Source organism: Cucurbita pepo, chromosome 18 (genome assembly GCF_057944985.1).
Source record: "Cucurbita pepo subsp. pepo isolate OVF chromosome 18, ASM5794498v1, whole genome shotgun sequence".
NCBI classification, from domain to species: domain Eukaryota; kingdom Viridiplantae; phylum Streptophyta; class Magnoliopsida; order Cucurbitales; family Cucurbitaceae; genus Cucurbita; species Cucurbita pepo.
Genome location: NC_141815.1, coordinates 7941963 through 7958915, shown reverse-complemented (window position 1 = coordinate 7958915; position 16953 = coordinate 7941963). Strand labels below are relative to the sequence as shown.

The 16953-nt window shown below is 38.4% G+C and overlaps 3 protein-coding genes across 3 annotated transcripts; all 3 read left to right on the top strand.

The window, feature by feature from the left end:
* Positions 1 to 732: 732 nt before the first annotated feature.
* On the top strand, positions 733 to 4300 carry LOC111779739 (aluminum-activated malate transporter 2). Its single transcript, XM_023659860.2, has 5 exons — positions 733 to 1114; positions 1198 to 1338; positions 2803 to 3075; positions 3303 to 3541; positions 3657 to 4300. Exons 1-5 carry the CDS (start codon positions 841 to 843, stop codon positions 4080 to 4082), a joined length of 1353 nt encoding a protein of 450 aa, XP_023515628.2. The 5' UTR covers positions 733 to 840; the 3' UTR covers positions 4083 to 4300.
* A 5040-nt stretch (positions 4301 to 9340) lies between these two features.
* On the top strand, positions 9341 to 12602 carry LOC111780688 (aluminum-activated malate transporter 2-like). Its single transcript, XM_023661159.2, has 6 exons — positions 9341 to 9649; positions 9731 to 9871; positions 10351 to 10623; positions 10714 to 10823; positions 10927 to 11073; positions 12025 to 12602. Exons 1-6 carry the CDS (start codon positions 9364 to 9366, stop codon positions 12487 to 12489), a joined length of 1422 nt encoding a protein of 473 aa, XP_023516927.2. The 5' UTR covers positions 9341 to 9363; the 3' UTR covers positions 12490 to 12602.
* A 1357-nt stretch (positions 12603 to 13959) lies between these two features.
* On the top strand, positions 13960 to 15287 carry LOC111779738 (photosystem I chlorophyll a/b-binding protein 3-1, chloroplastic). Its single transcript, XM_023659859.2, has 3 exons — positions 13960 to 14188; positions 14416 to 14477; positions 14567 to 15287. The coding sequence occupies exons 1-3, from the start codon at positions 14045 to 14047 to the stop codon at positions 15180 to 15182; spliced, it is 822 nt and encodes a 273-aa protein (XP_023515627.2). The 5' UTR covers positions 13960 to 14044; the 3' UTR covers positions 15183 to 15287.
* The last annotated feature ends 1666 nt before the right edge of the window (positions 15288 to 16953 follow it).

Sequence of the window (16953 nt, the reverse complement as noted above, 5' to 3'; positions counted from 1 at the left end):
TTTCTTATTTTTTACTTAATGCATCAAAGTTCTTGAATGGGGCTTTCGCGTTCCGGTTTGGTTGTAAGGTCTTGTGTATATGGCCACAAGTTTTTTTTTTTTTTTTTTTCTTTTCATCATTTTAGTCTTACTATAATCTCTAGTAGATATAGTAAGAGACTGAAACCAGAAAAAAGTTTTTCTAAACACTCAAATGACACTCGTTTGAAAAATAAAAAACGTCATCAGTGGTACTATGAGATCCCACATCAAACAAGGGTGTGAAAACCTCTCACTAACAGAAGCGTTTTAAAATCTTGAGAGGAAGTCTGGAAATGAAAGCCCAAAAAAGACAATATCGGCTAGTTGTGGTTTTGGGCCGTTACAAATGGTATTAGAACCAGACACTAGGCGATATGTCAATGAGGAGGTTGAGCCCCAAAGGACGGTGGACACGACGAAGTCTGACCACAAGGACGCTAGGCCCTGAAGAGAGTGGATTGTGAGATCCCACATTGGTTGAAGATGAGAACGACCCTTGAGGGGGAGCTTGAAAAGAAAAGCTCAAAGAGGACAATATCTACTAACACGGTGGACTTGGGTCGTTATAGGTACCATTAAAGATTTACCCTCTTAATTTAAAAGGGTTTGAGTTTTTTAAAAAATTACATACCAATAAAGGTGACACTTTTTGTTGGCCACACACTCTCAAGCTACCATCTTGGGTCCTTCCTATATATATACATATATATGGCAATCTAGGCTTCATTACCAAATCTCATTACAAGAGAGAAACTTTTCCCATCTCGCTCTCACTCAATTGCGAAGAAAAACCAAGTTTGAGGCGCTTTGGCCGTGGAGATGGCCGATGAGAAGAACGAGGGAGTTTTGGCTCGTTGCGGCGAGGGGCTCAAAGCCAAATCTTCGAGCCTAAAGGCGAAGGTGGTCGAGTTATTGAGAAAGACGAAGAAACTAGCCAAGGATGATCCAAGGAGAATTGTTCATTCTTTCAAAGTCGGCCTAGCCATCACTTTGGTGTCATTGTTCTACTACTTCGAGCCTCTCTATGATGGCCTCGGCGCCTCGGCTATGTGGGCTGTCTTGACTGTCGTTGTCGTCTTCGAGTTCTCCGTAGGTGAATATATTCTCATTTTTGTTGTATGTTTAGCGGTAAATATCTTAATCATTGAGCCATATTCATTGGTTCGGTTGAAATAGGAGCGACGCTCGGACGGGGATTGAATAGGGTTTTGGCAACGTCCTTGGCTGCGAGTTTGGGATTTGGAGCTCATTTTTTGGCGGATTTGGCTGGAGATAAAGCTCAACCTGTTATTCTATCGCTCTCTGTTTTCTTTTTTGGTATGTAATTCTACTTCAAAATTCTTCAAAATATATAGTTTCTAATATTATTTTTTAATTTTTTTTAAAAAAATACATAAATATCATGGGATACAAGTTTGTATTTTAATTCTTAGTCATGATAGTAATTATTACTTTGATACTGGCCATTACAGAGATTTTGAACAATTTCTTGAGATTTCATATTAGATAGATGAACAATTTCTTGAGATTTCATATTAGATAGATGAGAGTGTGGAAATCTCTCCCTAATAAACTCGTTTTAAAACTGTGAGGCTGACGACAATACGTAACGGGCCAAAGTGTACAATATTTGCTAGCAGTGGGTTTGTGCCATTACAAATGGTATCAAATCAGGCACTCAGAGCGTGCCAGCAGGCCCTTAAGAGAGTGGATTGTGAGGCCCCATATCGGTTAGAGAGGAAAACGAAGCATCGCCCTTGAGGGGGTGGGTTGTGAGATCCCACCCTCTTAAGAGGGTGGATTGTGAACGAAACATCGCCCTTAAGAGGGTGGATTGTGAGGCCCCATATCGGTTGGAGAGGAGAACGAAGCATCGCCCTTGAGGGGGTGGGTTGTGAGATCCCACATTAATTGGAAAGGGGAACGAAGCTGACCTTTATGGAGGTGGATTGTGAGATCCCACGTTGGTTGGAGAGGAGAACGAAGCTGGTCCTTAAGGGGGTGGATTGTGAGGTCCCACATCGGTGGTAGAGGGGAACGAAGCATCGCCCTTGAAGGGGTGGGTTGTGAGATCCCACATCGATTGAAATGGGGAACAAAGCTGGCCCTTAAGGGGGTGGATTGTGAGATCCTACATCGGTTGGAATGAAGCTGGCCCTTAAGGGGTGGATTATGGGGTCCCACATTGGTTGTAGAAGGGAACGGAGCATCGCACTTAAGAGGGTAGGTTGTGAGATCTCACATCGGTTGAAGAGGGGAATGAAGCTGGCCCTTAAGGGGTGGATTGTGAGGTCCCATATCAGTGGTTTAGGGGAACGAAGCATCGCCCTTGAGGAGGTGGGTTGTGAGATCCCACATCAATTGGAAAGGGGAATGAAGCTGGCCCTTAGGGTGGATTGTGAGGTCTCACATCGGTTGGAGAGGGGAACGAAGTTGGCCCTTAAGGGGTGAATTGTGAGGTCCCACATCGGTTAGAGAAGGGAACGGAGCATCGCCCTTAACGGGGTGGATTGTGAAATCTCACATCGGTTAGAGAGGGAAACAAAGCATCGCCTTTAAGGGCTTGAACTTACAATTTAGTTACGTAAATATTACCTATATAAAAAGATACTCTTTAAGGGAAAATTGTGCATCCTCTTTTTTCTTTTTTGAAGCTCGAACAGATGATAGATTCCAATCTCTAATTTTTTGGTCAAAAGAATATGTTTTTTAATCGATTGAGCTATACTTAAGTTGACATTCGTGTGTATACACTGATTGAATTTGACACTATGAATACAGCTGCAATAACAACGTTCATACGATTCTTCCCTCGAATAAAGGCAAGATATGACTATGGCTTCCTCATCTTCATCCTGACCTTTTGTTTAGTGTCGGTCTCCGGTTACCGAGATGACGAGATTCTTCAAGTCGCTTATAGGAGAGCTCTCACCATTCTACTAGGCACCTTCATTGCCATTCTCATATGCTTATTCATATGCCCTGTTTGGGCTGGTGATGATCTCCATTCTCTTGTCTCCAACAACATCCAACTTCTCGCCAACTTCCTCCAAGGTGTCTCTCACTCATTAGCTCATCATCATCGTATTATTGCTCATAATTTTGCTTCCTTGTCTCTAATAATTGTTTCATGAAAATTCGAATATGTTCTTAATCATACACGTTTGAAATATAATTTTTAAATCGAGTGTCGACTATTTTTTTAAAATTATTATGAAGTTCGCACTGTTTGATGTAGGAAAGATAACTTAGTTTTGATTCCTATGTGTTTTGGTTTGCAGGTTTTGGGGTTCAATATTCAAATGAATTGAAAGAAGATGAGCTTCTTGAAGGATGTAAGAGCGTTTTGACGTCGAGGCAAACTGAAGAGTCACTGGTTAACTTTGCAAGGTGGGAACCACGCCATGGGCCCTTCAAGTTTCGTCATCCATGGAAGCAATATCGGAAGATTGGAAGCTTAACGAGACAATGTGCTTATCGACTCGAATCTCTCAACAGCTACCTTATCACTGAAACTCAAGTAAGAAACTTTAATCACACCAAACGATTTGGTTAACTTTACCTGACTGTGCTAGATCCGATTTGATAAGTTTACAGATGAAATTTGACTTAGAATTCAAATGTATTTCATGTAGACTCCATTACACATCCAAGACCGACTCATGAAGTCCTGTTCTAAAATGAGCATTGAATCAAGCAACGCTCTAGAAGACATAGCATCCGACCTAAGAACGATGACTCAACCTACATTTCCAAATCCCCACATAGAGAAGTCGAAGGCAGCAATGAAGGACTTGAAGGCAGCGCTTAAGATCGGGCCGGGGGACGGGGACATTGATCTCCTAGAGATAGTACCGATAGCGACCGTGGCTTCGTTGCTCATTGATACCATTTCTTGCATTGAGAAGATTGCAGAGTCAGTTTGTGAATTGGGTTCACTTGCAAATTTCAAGTGTGTGGAAGCTGGGAAATCAAGTGGCTTGGAATTGGAACAAGAGCACCAAAAGTTGCCAACTTCAGCCATTGTTAATGATCATTGTCATGTTGTTATTGTAGATTAGTTCATTGAAATTGTTACTCATAGTAATCCATATTTTATACCAAATGCCTACGGATAGCGACTAGGTGACCTCAATGATATAACAGCTTGAGTCCAAGCCTACTACTAACAAATCTTGTTCACGTTGGTCTGTTACGTATCATCGTCAGTCTCAAGATTTTAAAACGCTTTTGTTAAGGAGAGGTTTTCACGCTGTTATAATAAATGTCTTGTTCTCTATTTTTATCTCATAATTAGATTTTATCTTGTATTTAATTTTGGTGTTGTCTTTATCTAGGTTTAAATTTTATGAAATTTTCATCTTATGTTTAATTTTTATTTGATTTCACCTTTGTCTTTTTAATCACGATCCCAAATTTTCATCTTAGTGTTAAGTTGCAGTGTCACGATCTGACATTTTAATCACTTTCGTCTTTTTATTTTTATATTTGTTTTAGCTTGTATTTACTTTTATTTAATTTCAACCTTATAATAAACGGGCCCTGTTTTCCCTTTTTTTTTCGGTACTGGTCGAGAGCTGCAATGTCACATAGGGGTGTCATTCCGGAGCGTTAGTCCGTTTTCACATTTGGAGTCTTTTGTATTTTCTTTCATAACTGTATTTCGGGTAATATTTGACTTTAATTTTGAATTTTCATCTTCTATTTTTTTTAATTTTATTTGTTTTCGCTTCTGTCTTTTTTAGTCTTGATTTGATTCTCGAAGCCTTGAAAATCGGGTCGTGACACTAGCAGATATTGTCCTCTTTGGGCTTTTTTTTTCTAGCTTTTTCTCAAAGTTTTTAAAACGCGTTTGCTAGAAAAAGCTTTCCACATCTTACAAAGAATGATTTGTTCCCATCTCTAACCGATGTGCGATCTCACAATCTACTCCCCTTCGAGGCCCAGTGTCTTCGCCGGCACTCGTTCTTCTCTTCAATCGATGTGCGATCTCACATAAGTCCAACCTCATTCTCAAATCATAATCTCGTTGCACCAATCAACGTGTTCTTATTTAGACATCAAAATAAGTGTATCAACCACCACACTCTTGTGTAATTTCTTTCTTTTCTTCACGTATATCTCGTTGAGCACATTTGAATTAGGTGAACTCAAACGGGTCATGATCAACTACTTAGTCTCAAGTTTGAATTACTCAGAATTTTCTTGATCGAGTCAATTAAATTACAAGGGACCGCGAAGAATTGTATCGATCCATTTGGAGTCTCCACATGGGAGTTATTGATCAATGGCAACCTACCAAAGAACCAAAGAAAGAAAGAAAGAAATAAAACAAGAACAATCGGCATTGTAAGTAAATACAGAGCTCCGCTCATTTCAAACAGTCAAATTGTTGGAACCAACGAACAAGTTCGTGCCCCGAATCTATAAAAAGTTGAGTACCTAAGTCCTTCCACCCAAAAAAAAAAAAGAAAATTGCTCATTCATCCATTTAGATCCGACGAGAAATACATCGATCTAGGAAACCTGGCTCGACGCACTTTATTCTTACTCTCTTCTCCGGTTGTTTCAATGAATGCACCAACACGTAAAGAGAGATAAGGGTTGTTAGGTTATAAATTTACGATCACTACACGAAATGAACTTTAGTTTAGTGAATTGACGTAGTCCGTGGATGGTACATTGATTTCTATATCACGTAATATCCTGAAAGATTAAAAAACTTGAAATGGGAAACAAGAACGAGAAAAAAGGTATAAAAAATGCAGGTTAAACTGACTATCGAAAAAGTGATTGACAGATGTTTTTAGTGAATTCAAGATCAAACTAGACCACAAATTCATTAAATGCAAGACACGTTTACAAAGAAATGAGCTATGAATGCACTATTTTGTTCAATCATAGACATTTTTGGGACAACGTTTATGAAGAAACCTGATAACAAAAGTCTTTGAAATATTTGGACATTTTGGTTGTGACACTAAAATGAGCTATCAATGTTTATTTCGGAGGAAAATTGAGACCAACAAATAAGAAAATTATAAACCAAAGCAAAGAAACTAGAAGAAAACATGACCACAATCGTTATTAAATAAGACTTCAGTTCGTCAAATTTTTAGATCCTACATCAATTGAAGAGAAGAACGAGACGTTTTTATAGGGTATGAAAACCTCTCACTAACAGAAATATTTTAAAAACTGAGACTTGCAGCAATACGTAATGAGCCAAAGCTGACAATATGTCAGCAAGAACGAAGGGGAATGAAGTCAAAGTCAGACACCGGACACCAGGCGATGTGCCAGCGAGGATGCTGGTCTCCAAGGGGTGGATTGTGACATCCCACATCGACTAGAGAAGAGAACGAAGCATTCCTTACAAGCGAGTACGCTAGCCCTCAAGGGAGCAGATTGTGATATCCCACATCAGTTGGAGAGGGAAATGAGCGAGGACACTAGCCCCCAATGAGGGTAGATTGTGATATCCCACATCGGTTGGAGAAGGGGCTGAACGAGGATGTTTACCCCAATAAAGTGGACTGTGATATTCTATATCGGTTGGAGAGGAAACGAAGTATTCTTTACAAAGGTGTGGAAACCTCTCCCTAATAGTCATGTTTTAAAACTGCAAAACTGACTGGAATACCTAACCGGCCAAAGCTGACATAAAATGTTAAAACGAAACTCTAATCTAAATTCTGAAAGTGACTCAAACAAACTCTCTCAAATTGGTAACCTCAATTATGAAATTTCATAAAGTCTACGAACAGTTTGACAACTAAATATATTAAATGTTTCATGTGAAGAGGATGAATTTCTCTAAGAATTATTTTGCTGTAGAAATAATTATGTTTTTTTTTTTTTTTAAAAGGTTTTATACTATAAAATAAAATAAGTATTAATTTTAAAAAATATATATTTCATGCCATTAAAAGGTGCAATAATTTCTTGATAAATTATTGAAATAATTTCTTGATAAATTATTGAAATAATTTCTTGGTGTTGACTTTGGTCAAAATATTGCAGCTGAACATCTTAAACATAAAACCAGACAACAGTCAACGACAAAGCTCAAACTTTAATGACACTCCTAAATTTGGACAACGTTTGAAATTTACTAACTCATGTCAGTCAAAACCTTAATCTAATAACTTTAATATAATACTAAAAATGGGTAATTGGTTGGAATCTTTAATATAAAATTAAGACGTTTATACTCTCGACCAATATAAAATATTTGAATCTTCTACTGCAAATCTTGTTCAGCTAAAAGACCTGTGAGTTAAATATTCGTTCTTCGATCAATTCGAATATAGTTTAGAGGTTAAGACACCAACTGAATCTCACCTGCCTTCAGGGTTAGTGTGCGGAAAAAAAATCATATATTAAAGATTTCAACAAATTACTCACTTCAAATTCATAGTTTTTATGTCTCACATCAACGTAACTGTTTTATCTACTCTGAGTCGTACACACCTTCATCTTGATCGTCTGAGTGACCTAATTTATAGCTTGGACCAGCTTCGAGCCTACCAGCTTCGTTCTTCGACATCATCCCAAAACATTGGAGATCTACAACATCTCTCGTAAGGATGGCTGCTTGGTAACTGTCGTTATAAGTAAACTTCATAAAGTGTAATAGAAAGACCAAACTGTTTGTCGTTCTGCAAAGTCTAGTTTAGAGGTTCAGTTCGGTCATCTATCTATGGATGAAAATTCAATCTTAACTTCAACAACCTAGTTATTTCCTTTGTATACATTTGCTCCCAACTATTAACCGAGTTCATAGACTTTCCTAGCAGGGAGTATGTCGATTTGGTCTGTCTATCAATGATCACAATATTATCGTGTAGCCTTTAGTCATCCTCGGTAACTCAATAATGAACAGCGCAAAAACTCAAAAATGCACCCGAGCAAGAATGGTACGCTCAAAATCGATTTCGAACAGTGAATCTCTACTAATATCATTGTCGGTGAGGCAGCCACCGATTATCCCTTTATTTATTTCAAATTTAAATTTCAATTTCCATCTTAATTCGGGGATTACATCATTCATTCTAACATATTTTATCGAAGGAATTTAAATAAACATTTCATATATTTTGGATTATATCCCAACCTCCATATTTTCTCAAAATAATTCATATTCGTATAGAGAGAGCCAAGAAACATATGATATGCATTATGAATATTTTTTTAATTTCACAGCTAAGGTGCATACATGTGACAACCAAATCTTTCTATATATGTAATATTAATATATTGTCAGAGTGTCAGTCAGCACCAATTTCTAGAAAAATAATTATTAAATAAAAATAAAAAATTGGAAAAGGTATTTCTACGAAATTCTTCATTATAATTTTTATTAAAAAATATAATATAATATTCAACGTAATTTCTAAAAATTCAAATTTCAATAATATAACGTAGGATTTGGAGATTTCAACAAGGTTGAGGTGGGATCAGAAATATAAGCTCTGTTTCGAGCTTGTTTAGCTAATAGGTAAAAATATCTCTTCACTCTCTCTGTATTCTTCGTTTAAATAGATATTTGTTCAAAACAGGTGTACGCAATGCCCGACCTCACAGATTAAATAGATATCTCTAATATGATGTGAGAGTCCTACATTGGTTCGGGAGGAGAACGAAACACCCTTTATAAGAGTGTGAAGTCTTCCCCTAGCAAACGCGTTTTAAAGCCTTGAGGGGAAGCCCGAAAGGGAAAGTTCCAGAGGACAATATCTAACAGCAGTGGATCTGGGCGGTTACAAATGGTATCAGAGCCAGACACCAGACTATGTGCCAGTGAGAAGGTTGTTCCACAAAGAGGGTAGACACGAGACGGTGTGCCAATAAGTCCCACATTGGTTCGGTTCGGTTCGGAAAAGTCCAAAGAAGACAATATCTGCTAGCAGGGGATCTGGGCCGTAGATTGTGAGAGTCCTACATTGGTTTGAGAAAGCTCAAATAGAATATCTGGTTACATATGATGTTGTACGGACTCGTTGAATTGAGACATGTTTTAAATCTGCAATTGAAAACATTTATTATTCAATAATAAAGTGTGAAAACATTTTTTATTATTTATTGGATTGTACGTTAACCAAGAACAGTCAAAGAAGAGTACAATCAATGAATGCCAAATGATGTATTCACATGCAAATGTGTTGTTCTCTACGCGCAATACTTACACTATATTAAGTACTTACACTAAATCAATGAATGCCAAATGATGTATTCACATGCAAATGTGTTGTTCTCTACGCGCAATACTTACACTATATTAAGTAGTGATCAGTGCAACTCTTTTTATAATCCAAACAACAGACAAGCTTTACTCTAACAATGGCAACTGAGAAGAGCTCCAATGAGTATGAAGGGTTGCTACCTTTTTGCTTGAGGTGGGTGAAGCCGATATTCGCGAAGCTCCCAGCCATGGCGGTTGAGCTAGCGACAATGACGACGAAGCTCGCGAAGGACGACACGAGAAGGGTAGTTCATGCTTTGAAAGTGGGATTAGCTATAACTTTGGTGTCTTTGTTCTACTATTTCAAGCCTTTGTATGACGGGTTTGGAACCTCCACAATGTGGGCTGTTGTCACCGTCATTGTCGTCTTTGAGTTCTCCGTTGGTACGTGTAGTATTTGATAGTAAGCAATGCTCGATGTTGTAAGTTGGTAAGTTATGATAACTCATGACATTTTTTGAACAGGAGGGACACTAGGACGAGGTTTGAATCGAGTTATGGCAACTCTTTTAGCTGGAGCTCTTGGGTTCGGAGCTCACTATTTGGCAAGCTTGGGTGGAGATACTGGCCGACCAATAATGCTTGGCTTGTTCGTGTTCGTACTAGGTAAATTTCTAGTTATGACAACTCTTTTAGTTCATGAAATTTAGAAACATTCATTTAGTTCACGAGATCTACGAACAAAATAGGAAATAGAAAAGGGAGTAGGAAGAATCTCTGTTAGATAAACAGGGTCGGAGACGGGGATTGTATTCCCCTTACTCACCCAGTCACTATTATATTTTTAGTAACATATAAATTATGCATTAAAAAATAACCATTTTAAACAAAATTTAAGAAATGGGTCATTTTTTCATGGAAAACCCGATCCCCATTCATCCCCACGGAGAATCTCCACTCCAATTCCCATAAAAATAAATAGAAATTTTCGTGGGGATGGAAAATGAAATAGGGCGGGGACAGAGATAGAGAAGGTTTTCCCGTTTTCGCCTCGTAAACATCTCTAATGAGGCTCGTAAAATAGATAGTTTGAAGTTCAAATTTGATAGCGATTTAACTTTTGATTTGAAATGGATGGCATGCAGCTGCTATATCAACTTTCATAAGATTCTTCCCAAAGATGAAGGCGAGATACGACTATGGGCTGCTGATATTCATCTTGACATTCTGCATGGTATCATTGTCCGGATATAGAGACGATGAAATTGCAAAGCTTGCATATAGTAGGATGCTAACCATTCTCATCGGATGCTGTTTCACTGTCTTTGTTTGTGTTTTTGTCTGTCCTGTTTGGGCTGGCACTGATCTTCACCATTTGGTCGCCAACAACATTGAATCTCTTGCCACTTTCTTTCATGGTACAAATCAAATTATGTTTGGTCGTTTTCATGAGAGAATCTATTGGCTCTTTGATTTGGTTGATGGATTTGTAAGTGAATCTTTGGCAGGGTTTGGAGCTGAGTATTTTGGATTACTACAAGAGCAAGGAGAGGTTGGCAAGGTTGACATGCAAAAATATAGAACCATTCTAAACTCGAAATCGAACGAGGAATCGTTGGTGAGTGTGCTAAGCTAGCTCGACGCTCTTAGGGTTTGTTCGTTTCTTGTTTCTTGTTTCTTGTTTCTTGTTTTGTGGTTAATGGGGTGATGTGTTTGGATAGACTAATCTTGCAAGATGGGAGCCTCGCCATGGCAAGTTCAGATATCGCCACCCTTGGAAGGTATACTTGGAAATTGGAAGCTTGAATAGAGAGTGTGCATGTCGCCTTGAAGTTCTTAATGGCTACCTTCAAACGAAACGAACTCAAGTAAGATTCGATGCATGTTTTGCTCGTTGACTTTTAGAATGTGAGCCTAACATTAGAATTGTAATCGTCCAAGCCATCCAATCCAAGCCACAGCTAGTAGATATGGTCCTTTTTGGAGTTTTCCTTTCAGATTTTGTCTCAAAGTTTTTAAAATGTGTCTGCTACGGAGAGGTTTCCACACCCTTACAAATGATGCTTCATTCTCCTCCCCAACCGATGTGGGATCCCACAATCCACCCTCCTCCGGGGCCAGCGTCCTCGCTGGCACTCATTCTCTTCTCCAATTAATGTGGGACCCCCCAATCTACCCCCCTTCGGGGTCCAACGTCCTTGCTGACACACCGCCTAGTGTCCACCCCCCTTCGGGGCTCAACCTCCTCGCTCGCACATCTCCTATTGTCTAGTTCTAATACTATTTGTAATGACTCAAGCCTACCACTAGCCTATATTGTCATCTTTGGGCTTTCCCTTTCGAAATTTTCCTCAAGGTTTTTAAAACGCATCTTCTTGGGAGAGGTTTCCACACCCTTATAAAGGGTTCTTCGCTCTCCTCCCCAACCGATGTGGGATCTCACAATCTACCCCCTTTCAGGGCCCAGCGTCCTTGTTGGCACACCGCCTCGTGTTCACCCCCCTTCAGGGCTCAGCCTCCTCGTTGGCACATCGCCCAGTGTCTGGCTCTGATACTATTTATAACGATCCAAGCCCACCACGGGCAGATATTATTCTCTTTGGACTTTCCTTTCGAGATTTCCCTCAAGGTTTTTAAAACGCGTATGTTAGGGAGAGGGTTCCACTTCGTTCTCCTCCCCAACCGATGTGGGATCTCACAAAAAAGAACGAGAATACTAATACCATTTTAGAAAATAAACAACTATCTATTTAGTTATGAAACGGGTCTTATTAATAAACGATAAAAACCCTATTCTCATGATCTTTTCTTTTATGCAGATGCCATCTCAACAAATCCATGGTCCATTTCAAGAGGAATGTATGAAGATTTGTAGTGAATTAAGTAATGGATTAAGAGAATTAGCAATGGGATTAAGGAAAATGGTTCCACCACTAACAGCCAAAGCCCACATAGAGAAAGCAAAGATTGCAGCTGAGAATCTCAAGTCCCATTTGGAAGAATGGAGATTTGAAGAAATGAATAATAACAATAATGCTTTGGAGATTGTTCATGTTGCTTCTTTGTCACCACTTCTACTTGACACCATTGGCTGCATAGTGAAGATTGTGGATTCAGTCCAAAAGTTGGCTTCAATTGCAGGCTTCAAGGCTGTGGAAGTGCCATCTAGTGTAGCACCAGTGCAACAAAATGATTTGCAAGACAAGGGTTCAATGCAGCCATGCCATGGAGCTGTTCTTGTAGCTCATCATGTCATTATGATTGATGAAGAAGCTCCTTGTTAATGCTTTGGAAACATTCTCAAAGCCATAAGAGGATTTATACATTTTGTTTCCTTAAAGAGAGCATATAGATCTTTGTTTAAAATGGATGAATTATGTCCCACTTTTTTTTTTTTTTTTTTTTCATCTTAATCAATAAGATGTTGCAATTCATGTCACATTAAAGAAGAATCAAGCTCCATTTATTCTTGGATGGCTACAAATTTTGGGTGGATGGTAATTTAGAGTTACTGTGTTTGTTGAATGTATTTTAAGGCTTATTTACACAGCGGCTAATTATGGTAATAAAGTATAGAAATTACAACTCTTGAAATGGCTGGTGCGAGATGGTTTTCATTTTGAGACTATAGAAAGACATGTATGTTATCTTTCTAAAATAGACTTGGAAAATTTAGTAAAATGAGGATGTGTTTTCCTTTAGCCAATGGCTAAGTTTCTTTGCAATTCTATGTAATTTAGGTTGCTTGTAGAATCATTCAAGCTTGAGATGATTAATCTTGTTTGTAGAGTGATTTGAATCTCAAACAAGTGTTCTTATCTTGAGATATTCGATCAACAAGGCAATCTAAATCTTAGTTCTCTTGTAGTGATTTCTTATCATGTGGTATCAGAGTTTTCCCTTGAGTTGATTCCTTATCATTTGGTATCAGAGCTTTCCTATGGGTTGATTCCTTATCATCCATACTATAAATTGATAAAAGTCTAATTCATGCCTTTGCTTAATGTTCATTTGAGATTGATTTTACCAAGATCAAAAGCAATTATGCTCGAATCCTAATCGTTTAAATCGTTTATTTACGTGTCGAATCACTTACCTATTGTTACCTCGTGCATGTGACGACATGGAGATCTTCATTATTTTATGTTCAACAATACGTAGATTGGAGATTCAAACATCTTATTTCTTGGTCGATGATACGCACTTTAGGTAAACAATATGGAAAGTAGAGACGTTCGAACATACGACTTCTTAATCAAGGTTATATATACGTATGGACCGTTGATATTTTTAACTCTCAATATCCTAAGATTTCGACCCAACTTTTATTTTTAAACAAATAAAGCAAAAATACAAATCGGACAAAGTTTTTCTTCAACAGTGGTCATATAAGGATCCGATTTATATCCTAAAACTAAAACTTCAATGGTACATGTAATCATACGAACATATGCGTATATGAGCTCAACAATTGCAAAATGAGAGTTTAAACCAATCGACTTGTAAAATGATGATTGATCATAGAAATCTCAAATTAAACGTTAGATCATCCATATTACATAAAATAAGTGCCACGTGGGAAATGGGGATAGGTGACAAGTCAAAACAAGTAAAGAAGTGGATGACAAAGATAGCTTGAGGTCCACGTGGACAGTTGCAGTTGGACTCATAGATCCCAACCCAATCCAAAAACCTAGGACTCCTCGAATCTCAACCAGAATTTGGATTCTAAAATCTGTGGCTTATCTCATTCTTTCCCATTTCCATTTTATCTTTCCTATTCTTCCTCTCACATCACTCCCCACCAACCCCTTCTCCTCTTCCCTCTCAAACAAAGCCATGGCCACTCAGGCACTTGTTTCATCTTCCTTAACCTCCTCGGTGGGCGCCGCCAGACAAAGATTTGGTCCCAAACCCTGTCTTGGATCCTCCACAAAACCAGCTTCTTTTGTTGTTAGAGCTGAAGCCACTCCTCCCGTTAAGGTTATTCTCGCCCCTTTTTAATCGATGTTCGTAATCGTTTGTTGAACATTGTGCTAGTTTTCGAGCTCCAAGAGTGTTACGAATATGCATAAAACCCTAAATTTTCCGTATCGACATAATCTATTGACTTTAGCTCTCGAATTTGAATGTTGCTCAATTGAGTAAGACATCTGTTATCTTTTCTAAATAGTATTGATCGTGAGATTTAATATTGTGTTCTAATACAGCAAGGAGCCAACCGGGCATTATGGTTTGCTTCAAAACAAAGTCTTTCTTACTTGGATGGAAGGTATATATATATCTTCAATAAAAAAGTTGACGTAAGAAACGAGAATGTTATCAAACAGATCTAAAATAAACCTCTGGTTTGATTGACAGTCTCCCAGGCGATTACGGGTTCGACCCACTAGGGCTATCGGACCCTGAAGGCACGGGAGGGTTCATCGAGCCGAGATGGTTAGCATACGGGGAGGTAATCAACGGGCGGTTCGCAATGTTGGGAGTAGTAGGAGCCATAGCCCCAGAGATATTAGGGTCACTAGGGCTAATCCCACAAGAAACAGCCCTCCCATGGTTCAAAACTGGGGTGATCCCACCAGCAGGGACCTACAACTATTGGGCAGACCCCTACACACTATTTGTACTTGAAATGGCTCTAATGGGGTTCGCTGAACATAGAAGATTTCAAGATTGGGCTAAGCCAGGGTCCATGGGGAAGCAGTACTTCTTGGGTCTAGAGGGGTTCTTGGGTGGGTCAGGGGACCCAGCTTACCCAGGTGGGCCCTTGTTCAACCCTCTAGGGTTTGGTAAAGATGAGAAGTCAATGAAGGATTTGAAGCTAAAAGAAGTGAAGAATGGAAGGCTTGCAATGTTGGCCATATTGGGTTTGTTTATACAAGGACTTGTCACTGGCGTTGGCCCTTACCAAAACCTTTTGGATCATTTGTCTGACCCTATTAACAATAACCTCTTGACAAGCCTTAAATTTCACTAGATTTGTAACGGGTCTCGATCGTTACGTTTTGGTTGAACAATCACTTATATATCGGTCGATGCTTCTTGTTTTGTTAGTAGATAATGAACTAATCATTGAAAAATACTTGTACGAATGGAACGATGGGTCTGATCAGAATAACTCAACCACTTATATATATCGGTCGATGCTTCTTGTTTTGTTAGTAGATAATGAACTAATCGTTGAAAAATACTTGTACGAATGGAACGATGGGCCTGATCAGAAAAAAGTTATGGATATATACAAAAGATTATGGGAATGTTGACAAGTATCTTGAATTGTGTGCCGTCAAGGTGGGAGGTCAGTAGGATAGAGTCGAATCGGGAGTCGTGTGGGTGTGGTTCTTATTTCGCTAGTTGTTTACACAATTTAAGGCTATTTTACTACAAAAAAATATATTTCTCGAGCTAAACAATCTCAAGTTAAACAACTGTTATTATCTAGGAATGTACACGAGTTTGGTTGAGTTGGAAAAATCTTTTGAACCAACTCGAATTAGGTTGGTGACTGAAGTAACGTGAAAAGAGTTGACATCCAAAAACCCAATTCAACCCTATATTTTTTAGTTAGATTGGATTCGGTTTTCGAGTTGTCTTTTTTTAATTATTTAAAAAAAAATTATATTTATCTACTATACATGTTATATTAAGGTCCAAAATCTCATCTAATTCAAATATCAAACATTCACCAGACACAATGCATCAATATCAGTCACAAATGTAAAAAAAATTCTTAATCTTCATATAATAATCTTAAAGTAGAGTAAATATAACAGTTCAAGCTCACTACTAATAGATATTGTCTGCTTTTGCTCGTTATGTATCGTCGTCAGCCTCACAGTTTTAAAACGCGTCTACTAAAGAGAGGTTTCCACACCCTTATAAGGAATGTCTCATTCTCCTCTCCAACCGATGTGAGATCTCATAATAGCTTCTTGGGCTGTTACGGTAAGGCTAAGTTGGGTCGTAACAATATTTTCGAGTTGGTGGAGTGGGTCAAGTTGACCCAACTAAAAAGTGTGTGAATCAACCCAAACTTGTTCAGTTTTCCAAAAATTTAGTAGTCTGAATTGATCCAGTTATATGATCACTCTTTGTTTGTCACACTACTTAGTGACGGACTCTGATACTATTTGTAATAATCCAAACTCATTACTAACAAATATTATCCGGTTTAATCGATTATATATATATATATATATACGAGCATATACCGCTTGGCCGTAGGCAATGCAAGAATGAATTGGCTTAGCTCACTTGTCGTTGAAAAGTGAGTGTCGCACTGCCATCAAAAATGCGATTGTGACAAGTGGTATCCGAGCCAGGTTTTAGAAAACGAGGGCAGAGAGAGATTTTCGAAAGAGAGATTTTTGAAAGAGACGTTATATAAGCAAGCAATAGAGAAATAACAACGGCTCACAGTATATAACCTTAGGTAGTAGGGAGAAGTTGACAACTAGTCGTATTCCCCTACCGTACATTCTGAAGCATTTCATGTCTGACATGCTCAGACATGATATTTCTGAAACATCATACTTCCTAGAAATACAAAAGTAAAATACTAGAATATGAAAAGACATGAACGGACTTGTCATGGGCATGCGGCCATGGGCAACATACCTTAGACGAGCATGACCGTGACATATATATATATATATATATATATATAGTCGTCGGTCTCGAAATGAATTATTGTAATGAATTATTAAGAAAACGACGAAATCATCACTTATTTAACGAATTATTTAAAC